At 36.7% G+C, this 20,338-nt stretch overlaps 1 protein-coding gene across 2 annotated transcripts in view; it reads left to right on the forward strand.

Moving 5' to 3' along the window:
- HCFC2 (host cell factor C2) overlaps positions 1-19,534 on the forward strand; it is a 43,017-nt gene extending 23,483 nt beyond the window's left edge. Inside the window, exons 10-16 of one of the 2 annotated variants that reach the window (XM_036019513.1) lie at positions 2,045-2,222; positions 5,461-5,664; positions 6,269-6,342; positions 8,770-8,910; positions 12,485-12,670; positions 12,994-13,082; positions 13,286-13,571. In XM_036019513.1, the coding sequence (XP_035875406.1) occupies positions 2,045-2,222; positions 5,461-5,664; positions 6,269-6,342; positions 8,770-8,910; positions 12,485-12,670; positions 12,994-13,082; positions 13,286-13,415 (1,002 nt within the window). In that variant the 3' untranslated portion in view covers positions 13,416-13,571. Of the gene's footprint in view, positions 1-2,044; positions 2,223-5,460; positions 5,665-6,268; positions 6,343-8,769; positions 8,911-12,484; positions 12,671-12,993; positions 13,083-13,285 lie in introns of both variants that reach the window. The other variant, XM_028531991.2, reaches the window with a different exon arrangement.
- The last annotated feature ends 804 nt before the right edge of the window (positions 19,535-20,338 follow it).

A 20,338-nucleotide genomic window follows, 5' to 3' on the forward strand; every position in this document is an offset into this window, starting at 1 on the left:
ATCCACTGAGCCACACCAGCCAGGGCACACATACTTAATTTCTAAAGGCTTGATTTTATTCTTTACGTCTTCTATAGCATCTTATTCTTTATAAATATAGTGTCTTCTTTTATCTCTTTGAGAATTATGCTTTAAAAAATTGGAGCTATATTCTATTCTCAGCAATATTTGTTTTTTTCAAGCTCTTTTTTTTTAATTATTTTATCTTAGACTTTCATGTGAGAGGCTGTCATCAAATGTGGTATTTGGCTGTCCTTTCATTTTTAAAGTGAGGCATCAAAAGGAGCTTGGAAGATGTCTTCGTCCGTTTAGGCGGCTAGAACAAAATCCCATAGGCTGTGTGGCTTAATAACAACAGAAATGTATTTGGTGTTTCGTTGTTCAGCACGCACGCTTTCACTGAACCCTCATTTTTAGCTTGGGTGCCTCTCCTCCATCATCGCCTGAGAAACACTATATCACAGTCCAGAGCCTCACATTTCAGCCTTTCCACTGACTTCCCATCTACAGTTAGAGTAAGGGAGAAGAACTTGTCTGCTCTCTGTGCTGGAAGGGCAGAGCTGGGGCTGCAGTGACTTTCTATAGTCTTCCCTAGGACCGTCCTCTGGTGTGTGTACTCGCACCCTACACCCCGGCCTCCACAGAACCTGGTGCCTCCAGTTCCCCAGGCTTTCTGGGCTATTTGGTACAGGTCGTTTGCCTCTTAGTGACTTTCCACCTCTAGGCTTTTAGCTGGCAGTTTTTTGTGTTTTATATCTTCTTACCTACTGTTGTCGCCTCTCCTATTCTCTTGTTCCTTATAAGTACATACCTTTATATATATATTTTAAAAATTCCTTTATTATTACTTGAGTTGGGTTTGTGGAAGAACCTCCTGAAACACATGTGTTTAATCTACTATGTTTAACCAAAAATTTTAGGGCTTATTTATTCTTATTTTACATAATTCCAGTTAGAGTGGATATCTGATTTTTGAACAAAGAGCACTTTAGAGACACTACAACACAGAGACTTTGGAGTGAAATAAACCTAGGTCCAAATTCTAGCTCTGCTGTTACTGGTACCTGACTGTGGGTAGATTATTTAAGCCCTCTGAGTCTCATTTTTTCCTGTATAACAGGGGTCATATTATCCAACTTACAGAATTCCTGTGAAGGTTAATTGAAATACAGACTTTACAAATAGGCATTACAATCCTGTCACACAGTATGGGTCTCCCTAATGGCCGTGGCTGTCATCATCCTTTGTTAGCAGCAGCACAGTCACTCTCAGAAGAGAACCACAGGGCATGGTATGGACAAGCCTCCTTAGGGCCATGAGAAATTATAGGAGCAGCAATATTGGGGTATCTGAGTGAAGTCAGATTATTTTTATGTTTCATTAGACCTATAGATATTGCAGTATAATAACTGATATTCACACTGATGACTTGAAATAGCAAAAAAAAAAAATCAATATGTTCTTTGTAGTATGTTTAAGAAGACAAAGAAAATGTAATTAAAATGATCCCTATCTAAAATTTTAATTGCGAAGCATATTATGCCTGTGAATTAAATCTTGTTGTCTACATGGAAAACTTAGTTGTATGGAATGATTTATTTGCTTCAATGTTCGATATAACTGAGATTTTACTTATAGGGGCCATCAGGTCAGTAGTATACATGTCTGATCTTGCTGAGAAAATTTGACCAAAATGTTAAACTCAGTAGCTATGATGTTATCTCCTTTGGTGCATACATATTTGCTTGAATACTAACTACAACTTAAAAAATGTACATTTTTCCCCTCCAAATACAGCCTCCCTTTCCCCTTTAGAGCTAGCCTTTTGAGACTGGAGATGACATGAGAAGAAGTTGTTTTCTTAAACTATTATAAAATTTAAAAAATAATTCTGTACAAATTAAGAACGTAATTTAAACTGTTTTATATTTTGGTTAATTTATTTTCAAAATAATTGAGTTGTAAATTATTTTACTTGCTTTTTAACATATATTCCTATGTAATTGAATGTTGCTTGCTACAATAAACTTTTATTATTTTATAGATCAATAATACAATGAACAGTACAAAAACTGAACATACAGCTACAAAAGGAACTTCAGTGGAAAACAAACCAGATCTCAAAGCATCAACTGACTCTAATGCCATTTTACATTCATCTTTGGCAACTAATGCTTCTAATCATAATAGTTGTGTGGTGGATATACTAAGGAAAAATGAAGGTATAAAGATAGTGTTGTTTTAAGTAAAGCTAAATAACGCTTTCTATACTAATGATAGGGAATTTAAAGTCTTTGAAAAAGTAAAAGTTACATGGTTTTATCCGTTTTCAAAATAATAATATACCTACATTACTGACCCTAGTTAGAGTGATGTATGATGTCAAGGTACCAGGCAAGCACTTGCCCGATCAGTAGTCAGTAGTTGTGAGCTCTGGAACTTCAGTGAAGAAGCAAGCCCTCATCTGACATTTGCATTTGGCCGTTGTGTTCAATGTCACTGTTCCAGTACTCTGTTTTTCTTAGCATCTATTACTGTTTGATATTACTTATTTTGGGCAGGGATTTTGTCTGTCTTGTTCAACTTCAATTTTTTCAGCATCCAGATTCGTGCCTGGTAAATAGTAGTCACTTAGTGAATATTTGTTTAGCAGGTAACTGGATTATCCTCAGAAATGCAGTTATTTATGAGAATTGTTGATTAGCCAGTGGTAGTCATGGGAAAACTTGTAATTTTGTGACCTTATATTTAAAATAAGTTCATTTGAATATTCTGAAGCCATTGAAATATATTAAGTGTTGCCTCTGATTTTACTATCTAAAATTATTTCATAAATCTCATTCTGATATACCTCTGACATAGAAACATATGACTTTATTTTTAATTTGAAAAAATCATGACAGCTGGTACAAATTTAATTACTCTTCAATGATTCAAACTTAGCAAGAGGAATATCCTTTTTATTTGCATTTTCCTTTGTAAGTTGATAGTATACAGAAATACTCAAGGAAAATAATTTTTGGCATTTCATTACTTGTGGAAGAGGAGAATGCTTTTGTTTTACTGATTTTCTTTTTTTAAGATTTTATTTATTTTTATTTTTAGAGAGGAAATGGAGGGGGAGAGAGAGAGAGAGAAGCATCAATGTGCGGTTGCTGGGGGTCATGGCCTGCAACCCAGGCATGTACCCTGACTGGGAATCGAACCTGCGACACTGTGGTTCACAGCCTGTGCTGAATCCACTGAGCTACACCAGCCAGGGCTGTTTTACTGATTTTCTTATGTAAGGGAATCATTTGGTCAAAGTTATAGAAGCTTGGTCCTAGACTGCAAATTAAATTTCTTTCTTGTAGTGACTTTCTATGTCTATCTTATTAAAAATTTTATATCTTAAAAAACAAATATGAACTTTGAGATTTCAAAATCTTAATGCACTCTATATTCTATATTGTAAGGCAGTTTTGATAAAATGAATACTAGGCAAATGGGAAAGCCAGATTAGTCATACAGTTGTAGTATGACCACACGTTGTACTATGAGATGCCAGGTCATACTACCTGGCACGTCATAGACACTCAGATGCATGAATGAATGGCTACCCAATCTCAGGTTAACAGGAAGAGACTGGGCTTTTTCTCTGCAGGTTGGAGTAGCTGGTATTTTTCAAGAGTGGAAAGGGACATGATTAGGTTTCTTCAGAAGTGGCATTCTAGTCTCACCATCAGGAAGAACTATGATAGGAGATGTTGGGGAGACTTGATCAGGGGCTCTTGTAGGACTCTAAAAAGAGAAGCATAGAGACTAAAGCAGGGAGTGGGATGGAGAGGAGAGAAGGTGTCATTTCGGAGACTTTTAGAATGTAGTATCTATTAAACTCGGAAACTGGTTTTATACGAGCAATAGAAATGAGCTGAATGTGACTCCCAGTTTTTGGGGTTGGGCATTCAATGGATGATGATACTATTCATCAAGATCAGAAATACAGGAGCAAGAATAAATTTGGGGAAGAGATAGGTTCAACTTTGAACTTACTGTTTTTGAAGCACTTGAGGGACATACTTAGTAAAGATTTCTGATGGGCAGCTGAATACTTCTGTCTGGAGTCTGGGAAGCAGTTCTTGTCTGGAAATGCAAGTTTAGAAGTTAAGGGAATCTAAAATGTAAGCTTCTCAGAGCAGGGCACTCTATCTGATGCGTTCATTGTTAGACACCCAGAAACTGGCACAGTGCCCATGATGGGTATTTGAGAGAGGTTTGATCATGAATGGTAGTTAAAGCCCAGAGAAAGTATATAAAGGAAGAAAAAAGGTTTAGGAATACCTGCATTTAAAGAATCATTTGAAGAAGAGAAGCTAGCTAAAGAGATTGATATGGGGTTCCTAGCAGGTCAGGAAAAGGACCAAAGAGATTGGTATCGTTTTTTTCCGTCTCTAGTGGGCATCATAGTTTGTGACTAGTGTATCCATGCCTCTCTCTACCACATACATGACTGTACGCTTATGAGATACAGTCCATGCCTGCGGTGTTTCACCATTGTAGAAACAAGCACAAAGTCTGGTAGATAGTAAATCTTTAGTCTTGTGGAGTAAATGGACATGAGTCATAGGAAGAAACAGCTTCCAAAAGGAGTATGTGGCCAGCGTAGTGTACATTGCAAAAAGGGGAAGTAAATGAAAATGGAAAAGTATGCCTTAGAAATCACTGAAGTTTGCCAGAGCCGTTTTATTAAAGCCTGTAGTGTTTTAGAAACCCCGTTTGGAGATGTCCAGTCTCCAAAGGAAACAGAGACGGCTCTGAAGGGAGTTAACGAGGAGAGAGAGTAGCTGGAGAAGACCTGGGGCTCAAGGAAGGTGAGAGTTTGCTTGCTAGGCTCGATAGTATTATGGACTGAGGGCCAAAAACTACTGAAGAAAAATAATTGTAAATTCTGAAGAGAGAGGAATGATTGATGAGAGGGTCCCAGAATACTGGGGGGGAGGAATGGGACCAAGAGCACAGGAGGACAGATTAAAGTTCCTTAGGAGCCAGGTCAGTTCATCCTCTGAAGTGGTAAGAGAGGGTGGAGAGGAGGGGCACAGTCATACACACCTTTTGAATTTAGGGCAGGAGAATGCACCAAATTGATCGCATTTATGCCTGATGACCTCTATTTTTTTCCCCTTAAACTGGGAGGCAAGGCCACTTGATATATAATTTAGTAGAGTTATTCTCAGAACAACTATTCAGTGTTTGGAATGGAAGAGAAGGCTGAGAAGTTGGATATCCACTGTGAATGTCATCCACTTTGTTTATCTAAATATTTTGGAAACTAATGGTTAATTCATATAACTGACATTTGTGGTGCTCATGTTTATGATTTTAAAATTGAAAAATACCAAGAATTGTATGACAAGAACTATAACATACAATAATTATCTGCAGGTATTATATTAATAATTGATCTTTTCCCTTTAATTTCAGGTCCTCACACTTCAGCAAATACAGGTGTTCTAAGTAGTTGCCTGGATTTAAGAACAATAATTCCTGAAACTTCTGTATCCAGTACTGTTTGCAGCGCACAAACTATGGTAACCCAGCAGACCATTAAAACTGAATCATCCCGTACAAATGGGGCAGTTGTTAAAGATGAAACTTCACTAACAACATTCAGTACCAAATCTGAAGGTTTGAAATGTGTTTCACATACTGTATTTTGAACCATTTTTGTATATAAATTCATCGAATTTATTTGTTTTAAACAGGAAATGAAATGTGTTTCACATACTGTATTTTGAACCCTTATTTGTATACAAATTCATTAAACAGTTTTAGATGGGAGTTACATTTCACCTTAGATTGAATCATCTGTAAACATATTAAGCATTTCAATTAAAATCATTATGCAGTATACTTTCTCTGCTGCCTTGCGTAAAATATTTAAATCAGGGCATATTGAAATACAATAATGTGAATATATTCAGCAAATTCTTTTTCCTTAGAAAAGATTAGTTTTAGACTATGGAATAACAGTTCCCCCAGCTTGATTGATTTCTGATTTTGTAAATTCTCATTTTGTTTCATCTTTGGTAAATGTTCTCTGAAGTTCTAGCTGGTTATCAAACTGTAGAAAAATCAACTTTGTGAATTAGTTTGAGTTAGAGGCTACATATTTCTAGTTATTGTGATTTTTATCACTCTGGCTCTTTCTGTATATTTATAAATTACATTTTAATGTGTCTGTTTGATAAGTGATTATGGAATCTTATCTGATTAACTGTTTAACTTTTAGTTGATGAAACATGTGCACTGCCTGCAACTAAGATCAGCCGTGTGGAGGCACATGCTACAGCAATGCCATTTTCTGTAAGTACATGAACTAGAGACAGTGTGTGTTTACAGATGGCTAAATATGCTTTAAGTGCTCAGCGGCTTTGATGCAAATTTACAAAAATATTACTGGGTGTCCTCTAGTAATGAGTTGACATAGATTGAAAAATGAAGAGTTGAGCAGGAGAAATGTTCACAGTAATGTTAAGTGAAAAGAGCTGGATAAAAAGCTATATACACACACATAGCTCCATGCATACTGTGGTCCCAGTTTTATTAAAAAATAACATGCCCTGCCTGGTGTAGCTCAGTGGATTGAGCTCGGGCTGCGAACCAATGGGTCACCAGTTCGATTCCCAGTCAGGGCACCTGCCTGGGTTGCGGGCCAGGTCCCCGGTAGAGGGTGCATGAGAAGCAACCACACATTGATATTTCTGTCCCTCTCTTTCTCCTTCCCTTCCCCTCTCTCTAAATGAATAAAATCTTTTAAAAAATAAAATGAATAAAAAATACAACCGGCCCTGGCCAGGTTGCTTAGTGAGTTGGAACATCCTCCTGATAAGCTAAGGTTGTAGGTCTGGTCTCTGGTCAGGGCACATTGGAGAAGCAGCCAATGAGTGCATAAATAAGTGGAGCAACAAACTGATATCTCCCTCTCCCTCCCTGTCCCCCTGTCCTCTCCCACTTCCTCTCTCTCTCTAAAAACAGTTTAAAAACATATAGAACATTAAAAAATATATACCCCATACATACATTAATATTTCACCTGAGTCCACACACATCTACACTATAACGCTAGATGAATTTTTCTAGGTTGTGGGGCTACAGATAATTTTTACTTTCTTCTTTATGCTTTTAAGAATTTTCTCTAATGAAATATGTTACTTTCATAATCAGAAATGTGTCTATGCACATATATGTATATGTGTAAATTACATTAATGGTTTTAAGAGTAAAAGGTATGTTATAGAACATAAAGCTTGAATAGTTCTATCACCAGCTGTTTAATAGGAGAACAGAATATTGCAGTATTAGGTTAAGCATACCTATAGGGTAGCCCAGTAATCTCTGGTGTTGCATTGTTTTATGAAGCCTAGAATTGATGATTGGCATGACACCAAACTTAAAATGTTAAGAATGTGCCTCACAAATACACCAAGATAAATTAGATAGATACAATAATTAGATAAATATAAGGATAATACATGTTTGTGTGCATGTGTATCTATATACATTTTAATTTATTTTTAAATTACCAATCATTTCAACTTTATTGCCATGAGCAAGTTTTTATTTGACCTAATATTTACTTTTTAGAGTCTTCAAGAGTTGTCTATAACTTTAGTTTTTTTCAATCGTGATTTTATGGATGTTGGTCATATATTTACCTTCGCCAGCTTTTACCTTTGCAGAATGTTGAGTCCTAGTGTTCTTAAACTCTTTTTAGAGAAGAATTATTAAAATATGAACTTTTTTCTCTTATATCTGTTTTGCAGTGCATCAGCCAGAATGGTATTAATATTTGTTATTTCAGTTGGAGTTAGTTGTTTTACAAAAGGTGTTAAGTTTATACAACTTTAAAAATGAAAATAAGCTCAAAGCTATTCCTTTCTTTAAAAAAAAAAGCCTTAAAGACTCTTAGTTAGCTCACTTTGTCATGTGTGATAGCCTAAATAGCAAATAATGTGAATTATAAGCATGTACCTCTGCTGTTATATATTTAAGACAAATAAATAACTGAAGTGCACATTTGTTTTGAGCTTCTGGAAACAGTGTCTCATTTATAAAGAAGATGGCTTAAAAAGGTTAGTTCCAGGGATAAGTATAATTCACTTATCACTAAAAGTAGCTTAAGGTAGAGGAAGTTTATTTCTTTTAAAGCAAGATAAAACATGTAAAACTGTTTAATCTGCTCCTCTTTAGTATCTATACTAAAAGATATTCAAATTGCATTTTAGTTTTGAACATTTTTTCTCCTTTTAGGTTTGGAGAATCACAGGTATTTGAAGTGCAAAGATCACTGAATTTCTGCTAGTTGTTTTTGAATCTAGAAATAAGCCAGCTTGGAATGATTTTTTTTTTCATATTAGCTCCTTTTGGAGCAAGTTGTAACGTCACACTAAAGGGATTACATTTTCCGAGAGGGTCTCTGAGATGACAGTGTTCCACAGAACAGCTGGCATTTTAACATACCACTGATTGGAAAGCATGCTAACTGCAGCTAGGTTGATAGTGCAGAGCTACTGACTTGGAGAATGCCTGTCACTCCCTATGTTTGAATTGGCATCCCTGTTTCACTCTCAGTTGACCTAATCTGTTAAGAGTTTATTTACTTATGAACTATTAATGTTGTGGTGTTTACCCATATACCTACTTGTAGATCACTGCATGGATTTATTAAATCTTGAAATGTATTATATGCTCAATAAGAGTCTTCATAAATTTTTCTTTCTCTGAAATTAGAAAGAGACTCCTTCAAATCCAGTGGCCACAATGAAAGCAGGAGGAGAACGACAATGGTGTGATGTAGGAATTTTTAAAAATAATACAGCTTTGGTAAGCCAGTTTTATTTGCTGCCAAAAGGGAGGCAAAGCATCTCAAAGGTACCTATTAATATATTTTTATACACTGTGAGTTATAAGCCTCAAGAATGAGATTTTTTTTCATTACTTTGATTGTAGTTACTTGAATACATGAAATTGGAATCTCACAATCTGTAATTGAGAATTCTATAATATATACCTAGTTACCTTGTATTCTTTTTAAAAGATCTTTTTATAGACTATATCACAAGCAGGTCATTTAAAAAATGTTATATAACCACCTGGCTGGCATAGCTCAGTGGATGGAGCGCGGGCTGCGAACCAAAGTGTCGCAGGTTCGATTCCCAGTCAGGGTACATGCCTGGGTTGCAGGCCATGACCCCCAGCAACCGCACATTGATGTTTCTCTGTCTCTCTTTCTCTCTGTCTCCCTCCCTTCCCTATCTACAAATAAATAAATAAAATCTTTTAAAAAATCTTATATAATCACTGGGCTGGATTTTGAGCCATAAATAATATGGTCTGGCCAGTAAGATAAGGATTTTTTGAAATAGCTCTAATTTTGTTTTGTGATGTGTTTAGAAAATAGAATATTTTTTTTTACTCTGAACTTTATTTCTGATTTCACAATTAAAAAGTGTAAAAGCCCCTGTAGGCTAATGAGTACAATTTAATTTTCCCTTGATCTTGTAACCCCTTAAAATAGAATATGAATATATATGTGACATTAAATAACCCTATAAGAATTATGAAACAGATAACTGCTTCAAAGCATATGGAACTTTTCTTTTAATCTGGAATGGGGAATTTCAGAGAGAATTGCCAAGGAAATAGATATTCAGTTTGAATCTCCCAAAGATCTGCATAAATGGAGAATATATCATTTATCATTATATTTTAGTTTTTTTAATATTACTCCTGGTGTTCCTCTTTTTCATATTGAATTCTTGCAATTCTTGGGAAAAAATAGAAATCTTAGTAATTTGTTAGTATTATGCCTAATGAAATTTTTGGCTGCAGTTTAATTTTATATATAAAGAAATATCCATATAAGGTACTAGCAGCTACCTATTTTTCCCAAAAGATAAAAGGAGCTTAATATTTAGAACCAGTAAACTTGGATTTGAATGATTAGTTCCAGCACTCAACAGTGTGACCTTGGACAAGTTACTCATTTAACCTTATTGAGACTCAGTTTCCTCATCCCTGAAATGGAGACGACATAACTCTCTTAAAATGGGATGATAAAGTGGTGCTACATGTTTCACAGATGTGTAGTAAGAGTTAGGGAGAATATGTAAAAAAATTTTTTAAATATTTTATTGATTATGCTATTACACCTGTTCCATTACCCCCCTCCATCCCCCTCCACCTTGCACACCTCCCCCACCCACATTCCCCCCCCCCCAGTTCATGTCCATGTGTCATAAGTTCTTTAGCTTCTACATTTCCCATACTGTTCTTGCCTTCCCCCTGTCTATTTTCTACCCTACCCTCTATGCTACTTATTCTTGGTACCTTTTACCCCTCTCCTCCTCCTACTCCCTTGTTGCTAACCCTCCATGTGTTCTCCATTTCTGTGGTTCTGTTCCCATTCTAGTTGTTTGCTTAGTTTGTTTTTGTTTTAGGTGTGGTTGTCACTAATTGTGAATTTGCTGTCTTTTTACTATACATGTTTTTTATCTTCTTTTTCTTAGATAAGTTCCTTTAACATTTCATATAATAAGGGTTTGGTGATGATGAACTCTGTTAACTTGACCTTATCCTGAGAAGCACTTTATCTGCCCTTCCATTCTAAATGAAAGCTTTTCTGGATAGAGTAATCTTGTATGTAGGTCCTTGCCTTTCATGACCTGGAATACTTCCTTCCAGCCCCTTCTTGCCTGCAAGGTCTCTTTTCAGCTGACAGTCTGATGGGAACTCCTTTGTAGGTTACTGTCGCCTTATTTCTTGCTGCTTTTAGGATTCTCTCCTTCATTTTTACCTTGGCTAATGTAATAATGATGTGTCTTGGTGTGTTCCTCCTTGGGTCCAACTTCTTTGAGACTCTCTGAGCTTTCTGGACTTCCAGGAAGTCTATGTCCTTTGCCAAATTGGAGAAGTTCTCCTTCATTATTTGTTCAAATAAGTTTCAGTTTCTTGCTCTTCCTCTTCTCCTTCTGGTACCCCTATAATTCAGATGTTGGAATGTTTAAAGATGTCCCGGAGGTTCCTAAGCCTCTCCTCATTTTTTTGAATTTTTATGTCTTCATTCTTTTCTGTGTGGTTGTTTCTTTCTTCCTCCTGGTCCACTCCATTAATGTGAGACCGAGCTTTATTTCCATCACTAGTGGTTCCCTGTGTATTTTTCTTCATTTCACTTATTGTAGCCTTCATTTGTTCATCTAATTTGCAACCAAAATCAACCAATTCTGTGAGCTTCCTGATCACCAATGTTTTGAACTGTGTATCTGATAGGTTGGCTATCTCTCGGTTGCTTAAAAGGATGGATTCTGAGGCTTTCATGTATTCTTCTGTTTGAGCCATCTCTCTCTCTCTTTTTTTTTTTGGTCTAATCACGCCTGTTACGTAGTGAGGGGCGGAGCCTTAGGTGCTCACCAGGGTGGGGCAACCCAGTCGCTGGGTTGTGATGCTGTATGTGGGGATGGGGTCCAAGAGGGGACAGTGGCACTTGCTGTGCTCTCTGCTGATTTCAGTTCCTTTCACCGCTTCCCCCAAGCAAACTGGACCTTTGTGGTGCTGATTCCCATGTGGGTGGGCTTGTGCACCCTGTGGGACTTTCCAACGACCTCTCCCATGAAACTGGGAATCTCTCCCTGCGCCTCAACCCCCACAGGTGTTTTCAATCAGTGCCCCGAGGCTCTATTTCCCAGCGCTGTGATCCTGGGTTGTGTGCAGTGTCTTGCTTCACAATCCCTGCCTTGCCGGGTCTGCCAGTTGCCACCCCTCGGCCAGGGTTTTCCAGCCGCTGCTTGCATGCCCAGGGTCTGCCTGCTGCGGTCTTAAGCGCCCGGTCCCAACGCTGTTTGTGCCACTCGACCCCTCTCTGCCCGTCTTCCCAGCTCTGCCCCTCCTACCAGTCTAGATGAACATGTCTATTTTAACTCCTTGGTTGTCCGACTTCCATACAGTTCAATTTTCTGTCAGTTCTGGTTGTTATTCTGTTTCTAAATTATTGTTGTCCCTATCTTGGTTGTGCAAGGAGGCACAGTGTGTCTACCTATGCCTCCATCTTGGCCAGAAGTCTAAAAAATGTTTTAAAGTTGTGAATGTTACACTCTTCCTACCCAGAGTATGAAATCCAATTATTTTGTTTAATCATTTATTCAGCGTGGAGATGAGATAGTCATAACTTTGTTTATAGTGGTTGTTAATTTTTGCTACCTACATACTCTTCATGCACAGAATACCCTTACATTTCTTATAATCAGTGATTCTCCACTGGAAAGCGCACTTTTCCTCTGAATAAGAATTGCCAATTTATGGCGTCATTGCTTTTGTATCGGAGGGCTCATCCATGTGTGATAAGAGGGAAATAAATGTGAACTAGAACTTTAAAACATAATTTATTCTTTAAAAGTTTTCTTTAATTAAAAATAATTAACTGCTCTTTTTCCTTACTGTTACATTTTAGATAGGAAATGCAGACGTACCTGACTACAGTTTACTTAAGAAACAAGACCTTGTTCCAGGAACGGGATACAGATTCAGGGTTGCTGCTATCAATGGTTGTGGAATCGGCCCTTTCAGCAAAGTCAGTGAATTTAAAACTTGTATTCCCGGTTTTCCCGGAGCCCCTTCCGCGGTCAGGATTTCAAAGGTGAGGTGTCAGGCCAAGTAAATCCCTGGCACTCTGTACATGAACTAAAACTGTCAGTTTGGAGATTCTCATTCGTGTCTGACGTGATGAGAGATATTTAAATGGGGTAGACTAGAAATTTTAAAAATATTTATTTTCTAATCACTCACAGTATTTTTAAAGACCAAATTTCAAGCAGAATTACAGCATCCAAATTACAGAAATTCAGAGAAATCCAGTATGCTTCTTAGTATTAATTTTGTTCTTATTGTTTATGGAACCAAAAAGTTTGTGTTGGAAAATTTTAATAGAATACATGAAATTGGGTTATATTTTATTCTAAGGTCCTGCCTCACCTTAGAGAGGAAAAGGTCTGCTTTCAAGCAAGAAAAATCCCTTTCTTGGGAAAGTACAGGCAGACATTTAAACCTAGGTATGTGTTTGAAAAGTGGGCATAAACTAAACATTGCAGATCCAATTAAGGTACGTTTTTTAAACTCAACAATAAAAGTTCTAACATCTAATGCATTTACCTTAGCAAAAGCAGCATTTTGTGTTCTAAAGATAAAATCAACATAAGTGATAGTAGAGAAAACTTCAGAAACTTGACCTGTTATTTGCCTTCTTCTCTTCAAGAATGTTGAGGGTATCCATCTTTCCTGGGAACCTCCAACTTCGCCTTCTGGAAATATTTTGGAATATTCAGCCTACTTGGCAATCCGCACAGCACAAATACAAGATAATCCAAGTCAACTTGTGTTTATGAGGATTTACTGTGGTCCTGAGACATCATGTATAGTAACTGCTGGGCAACTTGCAAATGCACATATTGATTATACATCTAGACCTGCCATTGTGTTCAGGATATCAGCAAAGAATGAAAAGGGATATGGACCAGCTACACAAGTTCGATGGCTTCAAGGTAACAGTAAAAAAGCACCTTTAAATTAAATTTCTTTTTTACTAAAGCTATTGTGATTATGGTTATTTATTAGTAACTGGTTATGAAGATTTGTCATTTAAAAGAGTATTCCTTGTATTTCTAGCAGTTATGAATTTGAATTTGTAAGTTCTTAAAATGTATTTGCTCAATTCTAGATCCAAATAAAAACAGAAAAGAAGTAAAGACTCTCTGAGAATTAGTATATGGATTCTTCGTTATAGTTATAGCTCTTTCACAAAGGAACATGGTAAAATTAAGATTAAAGCTAGAAGGTTTTATTACCCCAATATATTTTATAAAGGCCATGTAACTCAGTTAGAGTTCTTGAGGTGATTCTAGTAACTGGCTGTTGTACAATGTGCTGTCTTTGTAGTAAATGTTCTCTACATTGTAAAGGTCCTGTCTTTGAGTACTCCCTCTAACTTGATTCTGTATGAGCAGTATTCCTCTAACAGCTGTTTTCTACTGGATAATATAATATTTGTGATATTAATCTTAGCAGCCATTAAATTTCTTTGTTTATTCACAGTTAGCACAGAGCTTAAGAAATTTAAAAAAACAAGAGGCAAGTTCAGAAACTCTGCTTTTGAATTTTTATTATTTTCCAAGTATCATGGCAAAATGTAGTGTGTTTTCTTGATTCATACCAGGGTGATATATAGGAATATATTTTTCGCCAAGGCACTTAACTTTGGCCCTTAATTTCCTCATTAATAGAATATTTTACCTTTAAGTTTTCTTTTAGCACCTAAGTTCTGTATTTTCATCAGAAGTGAAGTGTTTCCCTGAACAATTCAGCATCTGTTTTCATGGTCCTAACTTTTCTTTTGCTGAAATTAAAACATTCATAATTTAAAATCAAAATTAAAGTATATGTCCCTCTTATTGCAGAAAGAAATAAGCACCTTAAAAGGACACAAATTTTGAAATAGTGTTTTAAACATTTGTAAGATTTTTGTAAGTGCTCTAAATGTTTTATTTTTGCATTGTTTTTACCTCAAAATTGTATAAACTTTTTTACAACTGAAATATAAGCATTAGATAGCTTACTCTCAGGTTCCATTACAACCTTAAAGATGCAGGTAGGGATTCTGGATACTCTGCTACAGGTAACCTGTTTTAAACCTTTTAGGAATTTCATGGTTTCACTGCCTATTCAGATCGGGAATCAATACACAGAGCAATAATTAGAGAAGAGATATTTGCAACTCAGAGCTGCAGTAACTGCAGGGGCACAGGTCTTCTTTTTTGTACTGTGTGACCTTATGCCAGTGTGGGTTGACGGAGTAGTTACGTCCTCCAACTTCATGTATAATACTCCCAGAAGAGATAGATTTAATAGATGTGCAGAATTGATATATATGTATGTTCCAGTTACTAATTTAAAGTGTATAGAATATTTTAATATATAATTTTTGTAAAGAACTGGGATTTTTATACTACAGTATTTGTAATTAATGTGTTTCACTAATGAAGTTTCTCTTGAAGAAAATATGCAAATCGTTAGATGCGTAACGAGTGATTTCCAAACTCTAAAGGTAAAATAAATGCACTACTATGGTGTTGTTAGAATATCCCCTTTTTGTGGCTGTATGAATCCTTAATCTTTAAATGTGTACTTTACAAACAATGTTTACAAGGAGCTTCTCCGGTTTGTTATCCCAGCACCTTCCTTGGTGAGAGCTTCATTCTGCATTTGTTGAACTCATATGCTTTGCTTTTAGCATATACTTGCTTTTTGCACTAGTAGAATTACAACTTACCTCATTATTATGTTTGTAATTATTTGTATAGCTTCCATAATATGTCTGATATAGGCTAAACAAATACTTAACCAAAGTTAAAATAAATGGTAAGCAATTTTGCACATACTAAACGCTAGGGTTTGTTGTGTATGTGTGCGCGTTTAGTTATAAAACGAGTAAGAATGGAAAGTTATAGTAAGTAATGTTTCAAAGCCCAATTATTTTAAAGATCTGTTTATTTCATTAGAAAAAAGTCTGGCTTTTAACCCCTTATTCTTTGTATTAACAGTTTGCATCTTGAAGCTTCTCTTAATGACAAGGAATAAGCTGTCTTTAAGCAAAGAATGGAGTATTTGTTTGAGTGTGCACATTTATACCTATTTAGTATTTGGTTTAATTTACTTTGCTTAAATGCCTCTACTGTTATAAACCACGAGGTGAATATGAACTTTTGGTTCTAACACCTATCTTATTTTCTATTGGGAAAGGCATTCTTTCTCTACCAGGGGATTTGTTAAAATAACTAGTGTTTTTACTTTGAGAATTAGCCCAGAATCTGTTATTATTTTTTTAGCATTTGTGAATTAAGTACCAGTCACATTCATCTGTCTGATAAGTGGTGACTTAAAGATGCTGCTGAGAAATCTCTGTGGCTTTTTCACAAACAGTTAATAAGAGATCTTTGACCCATGTGTTCATGACTAGAATGGATTGGGGTAAGTTGTAAAAGAAGTGCGTTTAGCTTCTTATGATTGGCATGTTTCTACGTGAAGATCCCTTTGAGCAGCAGTGGGCTATATTATGCAGATATCATAAGAGGATCTACAATGAGTTTGAGTTAAATTAATTTCTTTACTTCTCCCAGCTGTATAAGCAATTCAGACGCACAAGTCCTTGTGCTACAGCCCTCCTCCGGGCTCTGCAACCTTGGTTCCCATATGCAGTAAAAAGCTCTTGATGTTGCATGCTCTTAGGATTATGTTTTCTAAAATACTGTATTGGTTTTGATTCAGTTTAGTAAATTTTGGCAGTTTGACTAGAAATAGGATATTATAAACTCACTTTCATCTGCATTTTTTAAAAAATGGGAATAATCTGATTGCATGTATAAGGCCCTCTTGTCCTATAACTGAATTACATAAATATAATCATCTATAAGAAGGTGAAACTGTTGATCCACTATTTCAAAGACTTGTAGACTAGCAAAGATTTGTTCTAATTAGAGATATGGTCTACTACAACTGAAGATATTTTTATTTTTAAAAATTGCAGCATAAAAATCATTTGTAACATTGGATATCAAGAGATTATTAGTACTTAAATTATTCTAGTCATCTGGTCACAAATGAACTGGGTTGCAAAGTAGACTTGGTCTTTGACCATTTAAGCAGGTATAACTGACAGTTATGTTTTCCAAGAAATGATTTTAGGCAGTTTTATGTATTGTATACCAATGATATGTAAAATAAAGCACCTTTTCTACTATAACCAATTACAGGTGTTATTTATTTTGAACTATGTGAAAGAAAAATTAATGATGGCAGAGTAAATCTGTACAAATGTTGATTTTTATATTAGTCACTTAAAATAATATAGGCAGGTTCATAAAAAATGGATTATGTCTAAAATCTTGTTTTTAAGTCAGTGGATTGTGTTTAGGAGTCGTTTTCTTATAGAAATGTAAAGCCTGACCCTAATTGTAGCTGAGCTAGTATGCTTGGAAGTTAAAAAGCAAATGGCTCAAAACGATAGTCTAAACTTATTGTCACCTCTTTTTTGTCTTCTATTTACTCTTTAATTTTTTAATTATAGTTGGCATATAATATTATATTAGTTCCAGGTGTACAGCATAGTGACTCATTATTTATATATCTTATGTATGACCACCACGGTAAGTCTAGTACCTGTCTGTCACTATGCAAATTATGGCACAATTGACTGTTCCCTGTGCTGTACACTGTACATCCCTGTGGCTTATTAATTTATGGCTGGAACTGTATACCTCTTACCCCCGTTCACCTGTTTACCCGCCTCCACAGCCCCCTCTGGCAACCCTCAGTTTGTTCTCTGTTATCTGTGAGTCTGTTTCTGGCTTCTTGTGTTTATTCATTTATTTTTTTAGACTGCAGGTATAAGTGAAGTTTACTCAATCTTAATTTTTTTCCTTATACTTTTCACCCATTTTTAACTCACAGCAGCCAGGCTTCTGTCCTTTTACAGCATCAAAATGGCTTTAGCAACGGGCAGGTATAACTTCTCATTTCCCAAATCCAGTGAATTCTTTGATTATGCTTAGCCTTGTCATTTGAAGCTTTTAACCACTCTCCTGACACTGCCACGGTGTTTCAGTTTCTGGGATGCCGTGCTCCACCTTTCTTTATGCACCTTGTGTCCCCTTTTCTGGTTGCCATCCTGTTTTTTTTCAAGATTCAGGTCAAATGGAGCCCACCTGGTGAAGCCCTTCCTGACATACTCCATTTCCAGGCAGATTTGACCCCTTCTGCTTGTCCGCCCAGGGTCCTTTGCTACATCTTCTGTCCCGGCAGTCTGTGTCCTGTCTGCCCTCATTTGTCAGAACCGTTCCTCCCCCTCCGCCAGATGGTAAGGTCTTAGAGCCAGACTGGGTCTTCATATTTCTTCCATGTCACCCATTTAGCTGGTTCTTAAATATTTTAACAAATTATTAAAGAAAATTGTTACCTTTACATAGCTCCACACTCTCACTCCCCGTTCTCAAATTAGGGTGAAAATGGGAGGGGGCTTTTGAGAGGAAATGAGGTTTTAGCAGATTTAATAAGGCTTTGGAGGAAATACAAACCCCAGCTTTGTCTTACCCTATCCTGCTGTTACCTAAACCCCTAAGAGAAGTTCTGTGATAAATAAGGGATGTGCCACATATTTACTAGGCTAAAGGGGATTTAATGTAGATCCTCCTGATCTCAAGAGGAAGTCTTGGATCTAAAAAGATTAGTGAAATCAGTGGACATTGCTGGATTATGACTTTTAATATTGGATGATCAGGAGAATGAGCCAACAATATTTTCATAGTTAACCTCTCTGATTTCCATATAGGAAAGCCATGGGTAATTGTCTAACATTAGAAAGAAACCACCTGGTTTTAATATTTAAGCACAGGGAACTGCCGGAGGACACATATCCACCAGCATTAGAACCCTACTGGATTCTGTTACGTATCAGGTCAGGCCACTCTTGTCACCTCTGAGCTTATGGGGCAAAGGATTCTTACACTACTGGAAAACAAGGTAATATTGGCACGCCTTCCTTCTAAGTTTCCCAGGTATAGTTGGGAATCCCTGTGCTTATTTATATCCCTATAACTCAGGAAAAGACTGTGTTATCATTCATAGAAAAACATGAACTACTACATTCTGGAGAGAAAAAATAAATTCTGTAAACTCTATAAAGAAAGAAAAGGCTATAAAATTCAAAGATACTTCTTGTTCAAAATAGATTTCTTTTTCTTAATAGCATCGGTTTGCTTCTTTTCTGCCCTCAGCAGACCTAAAATCAGGAAAATGTTCATTTGTGGGACTATTAATCTCAGCAAGTAAGTGTGGCAAGGGTCTTTTGTTTTGTATATTTGGTGTCTTGGATAACTTGAACTGAGCATGAATCTGGTTCTTAAAGTTCATCAAACTCAAATCTGACTACCACTCATGCCAGGACCTCAAATTCAAAAGTCTTGAGAATACAGTTATGATGCCTTTGGCCTTGTATAGAGAGAAGGCTAAGAAGTCGTAGGTATGAGGCTGTGGAGGATTTCCTGTTTCCTGACTTGATTTAGTGGTTCTGCAAAAAGTCTTGGCAGAGTACTCAGAGATGTCAGGGTGTTTACATATAACCTCTGAAGATAAAAGTGCAAAAGGTATGAATTGGGGGCATATCAGATATGAAAGCTGTTAACAGAGAAGGAAATGGTCCCTCATCCTACCCACTCACCCATTCTGGTCTCCTTACCACCCAGAGACAAGGAGCTAAAGGAGACATCATTCATTCCTCACCATGAGCATTGAAGAAGGTACAAAGAGAGCCAGCCCTCTGGGTCTGAGCATCACAAGTTAAAAATAAAAGGTAGCAGCTGGTATTTGTTTTTGAACATAGAGTTAATTCTTTCCACTAGTGAATGGTGGTCCTATAGATGCCCAGCTCTGACCAAGAGCATTATCTATTCCTCTGGGGAGATAGAGTAGAAGCTCCCTAAGAACTTGAAAAAGGTTTTCTCCTCCTTCCTGTTTCTTATATGAGAGGGAAGAAAAAGCTACAGGTATGGTGACAACCATCCAATATAACAAAGGTGTGCATGTACCACTGTGGGAGCATAGCACGTGAGAAAGTGGGCAGAGTGCTGAAGGTCCAACTAACTGCTCGATCCAAAATCAATTTGCTCTGAGTTGCAGCCTTGCACCCCGTGGTGGCAGTTGCCCATTCCAGCTAAAATATGGGTAAGATTTGAGTCTCGTGGTCACCTCAGATTTTTAGAATAGCTACAGCAATGTCTGGAGCTTTCTGATGAGTTGGAACCCTTGTATGAGACCCAGCTGCGGAGACTGGACCTGGGGAATCTACTTCCTACTTCCCCATTTCTTGGGAGTGGTTTGCCAGGCATTTGCTGCTAGGCTTAGTCTGTCTTTTGCACCAGCTCCCTAACTCAAGATGGTAACTTTAGCCTGCCCTTTTTGGGTACAGGGGACAGATTGAATCGTTCAAGATCTTTGGTTTTTTGGGGTTTTTTTTCAAATTTTTAAGTTTGTACTAAAACTGATAGCTAATACCCTGAATTAGGAGAAACTACACCTTAACTGTGTCTTATTTAAAATGCAAAGTGTCACTGCCAGTGATAACCTTGGCAAAGACATGATTGCAAAATTGTTTATGACATTTGTGTAAACAACCTCACATCTGTGACTGATCAATTTCAAGAAACAGCCAATAGCTATCCACTGTCCACATTTTTGGATTACTTAGTACATAAATATACTA

This window comes from Phyllostomus discolor, chromosome 2 (assembly GCF_004126475.2).
Source record: "Phyllostomus discolor isolate MPI-MPIP mPhyDis1 chromosome 2, mPhyDis1.pri.v3, whole genome shotgun sequence".
In the NCBI taxonomy this organism is placed as follows: domain Eukaryota; kingdom Metazoa; phylum Chordata; class Mammalia; order Chiroptera; family Phyllostomidae; genus Phyllostomus; species Phyllostomus discolor.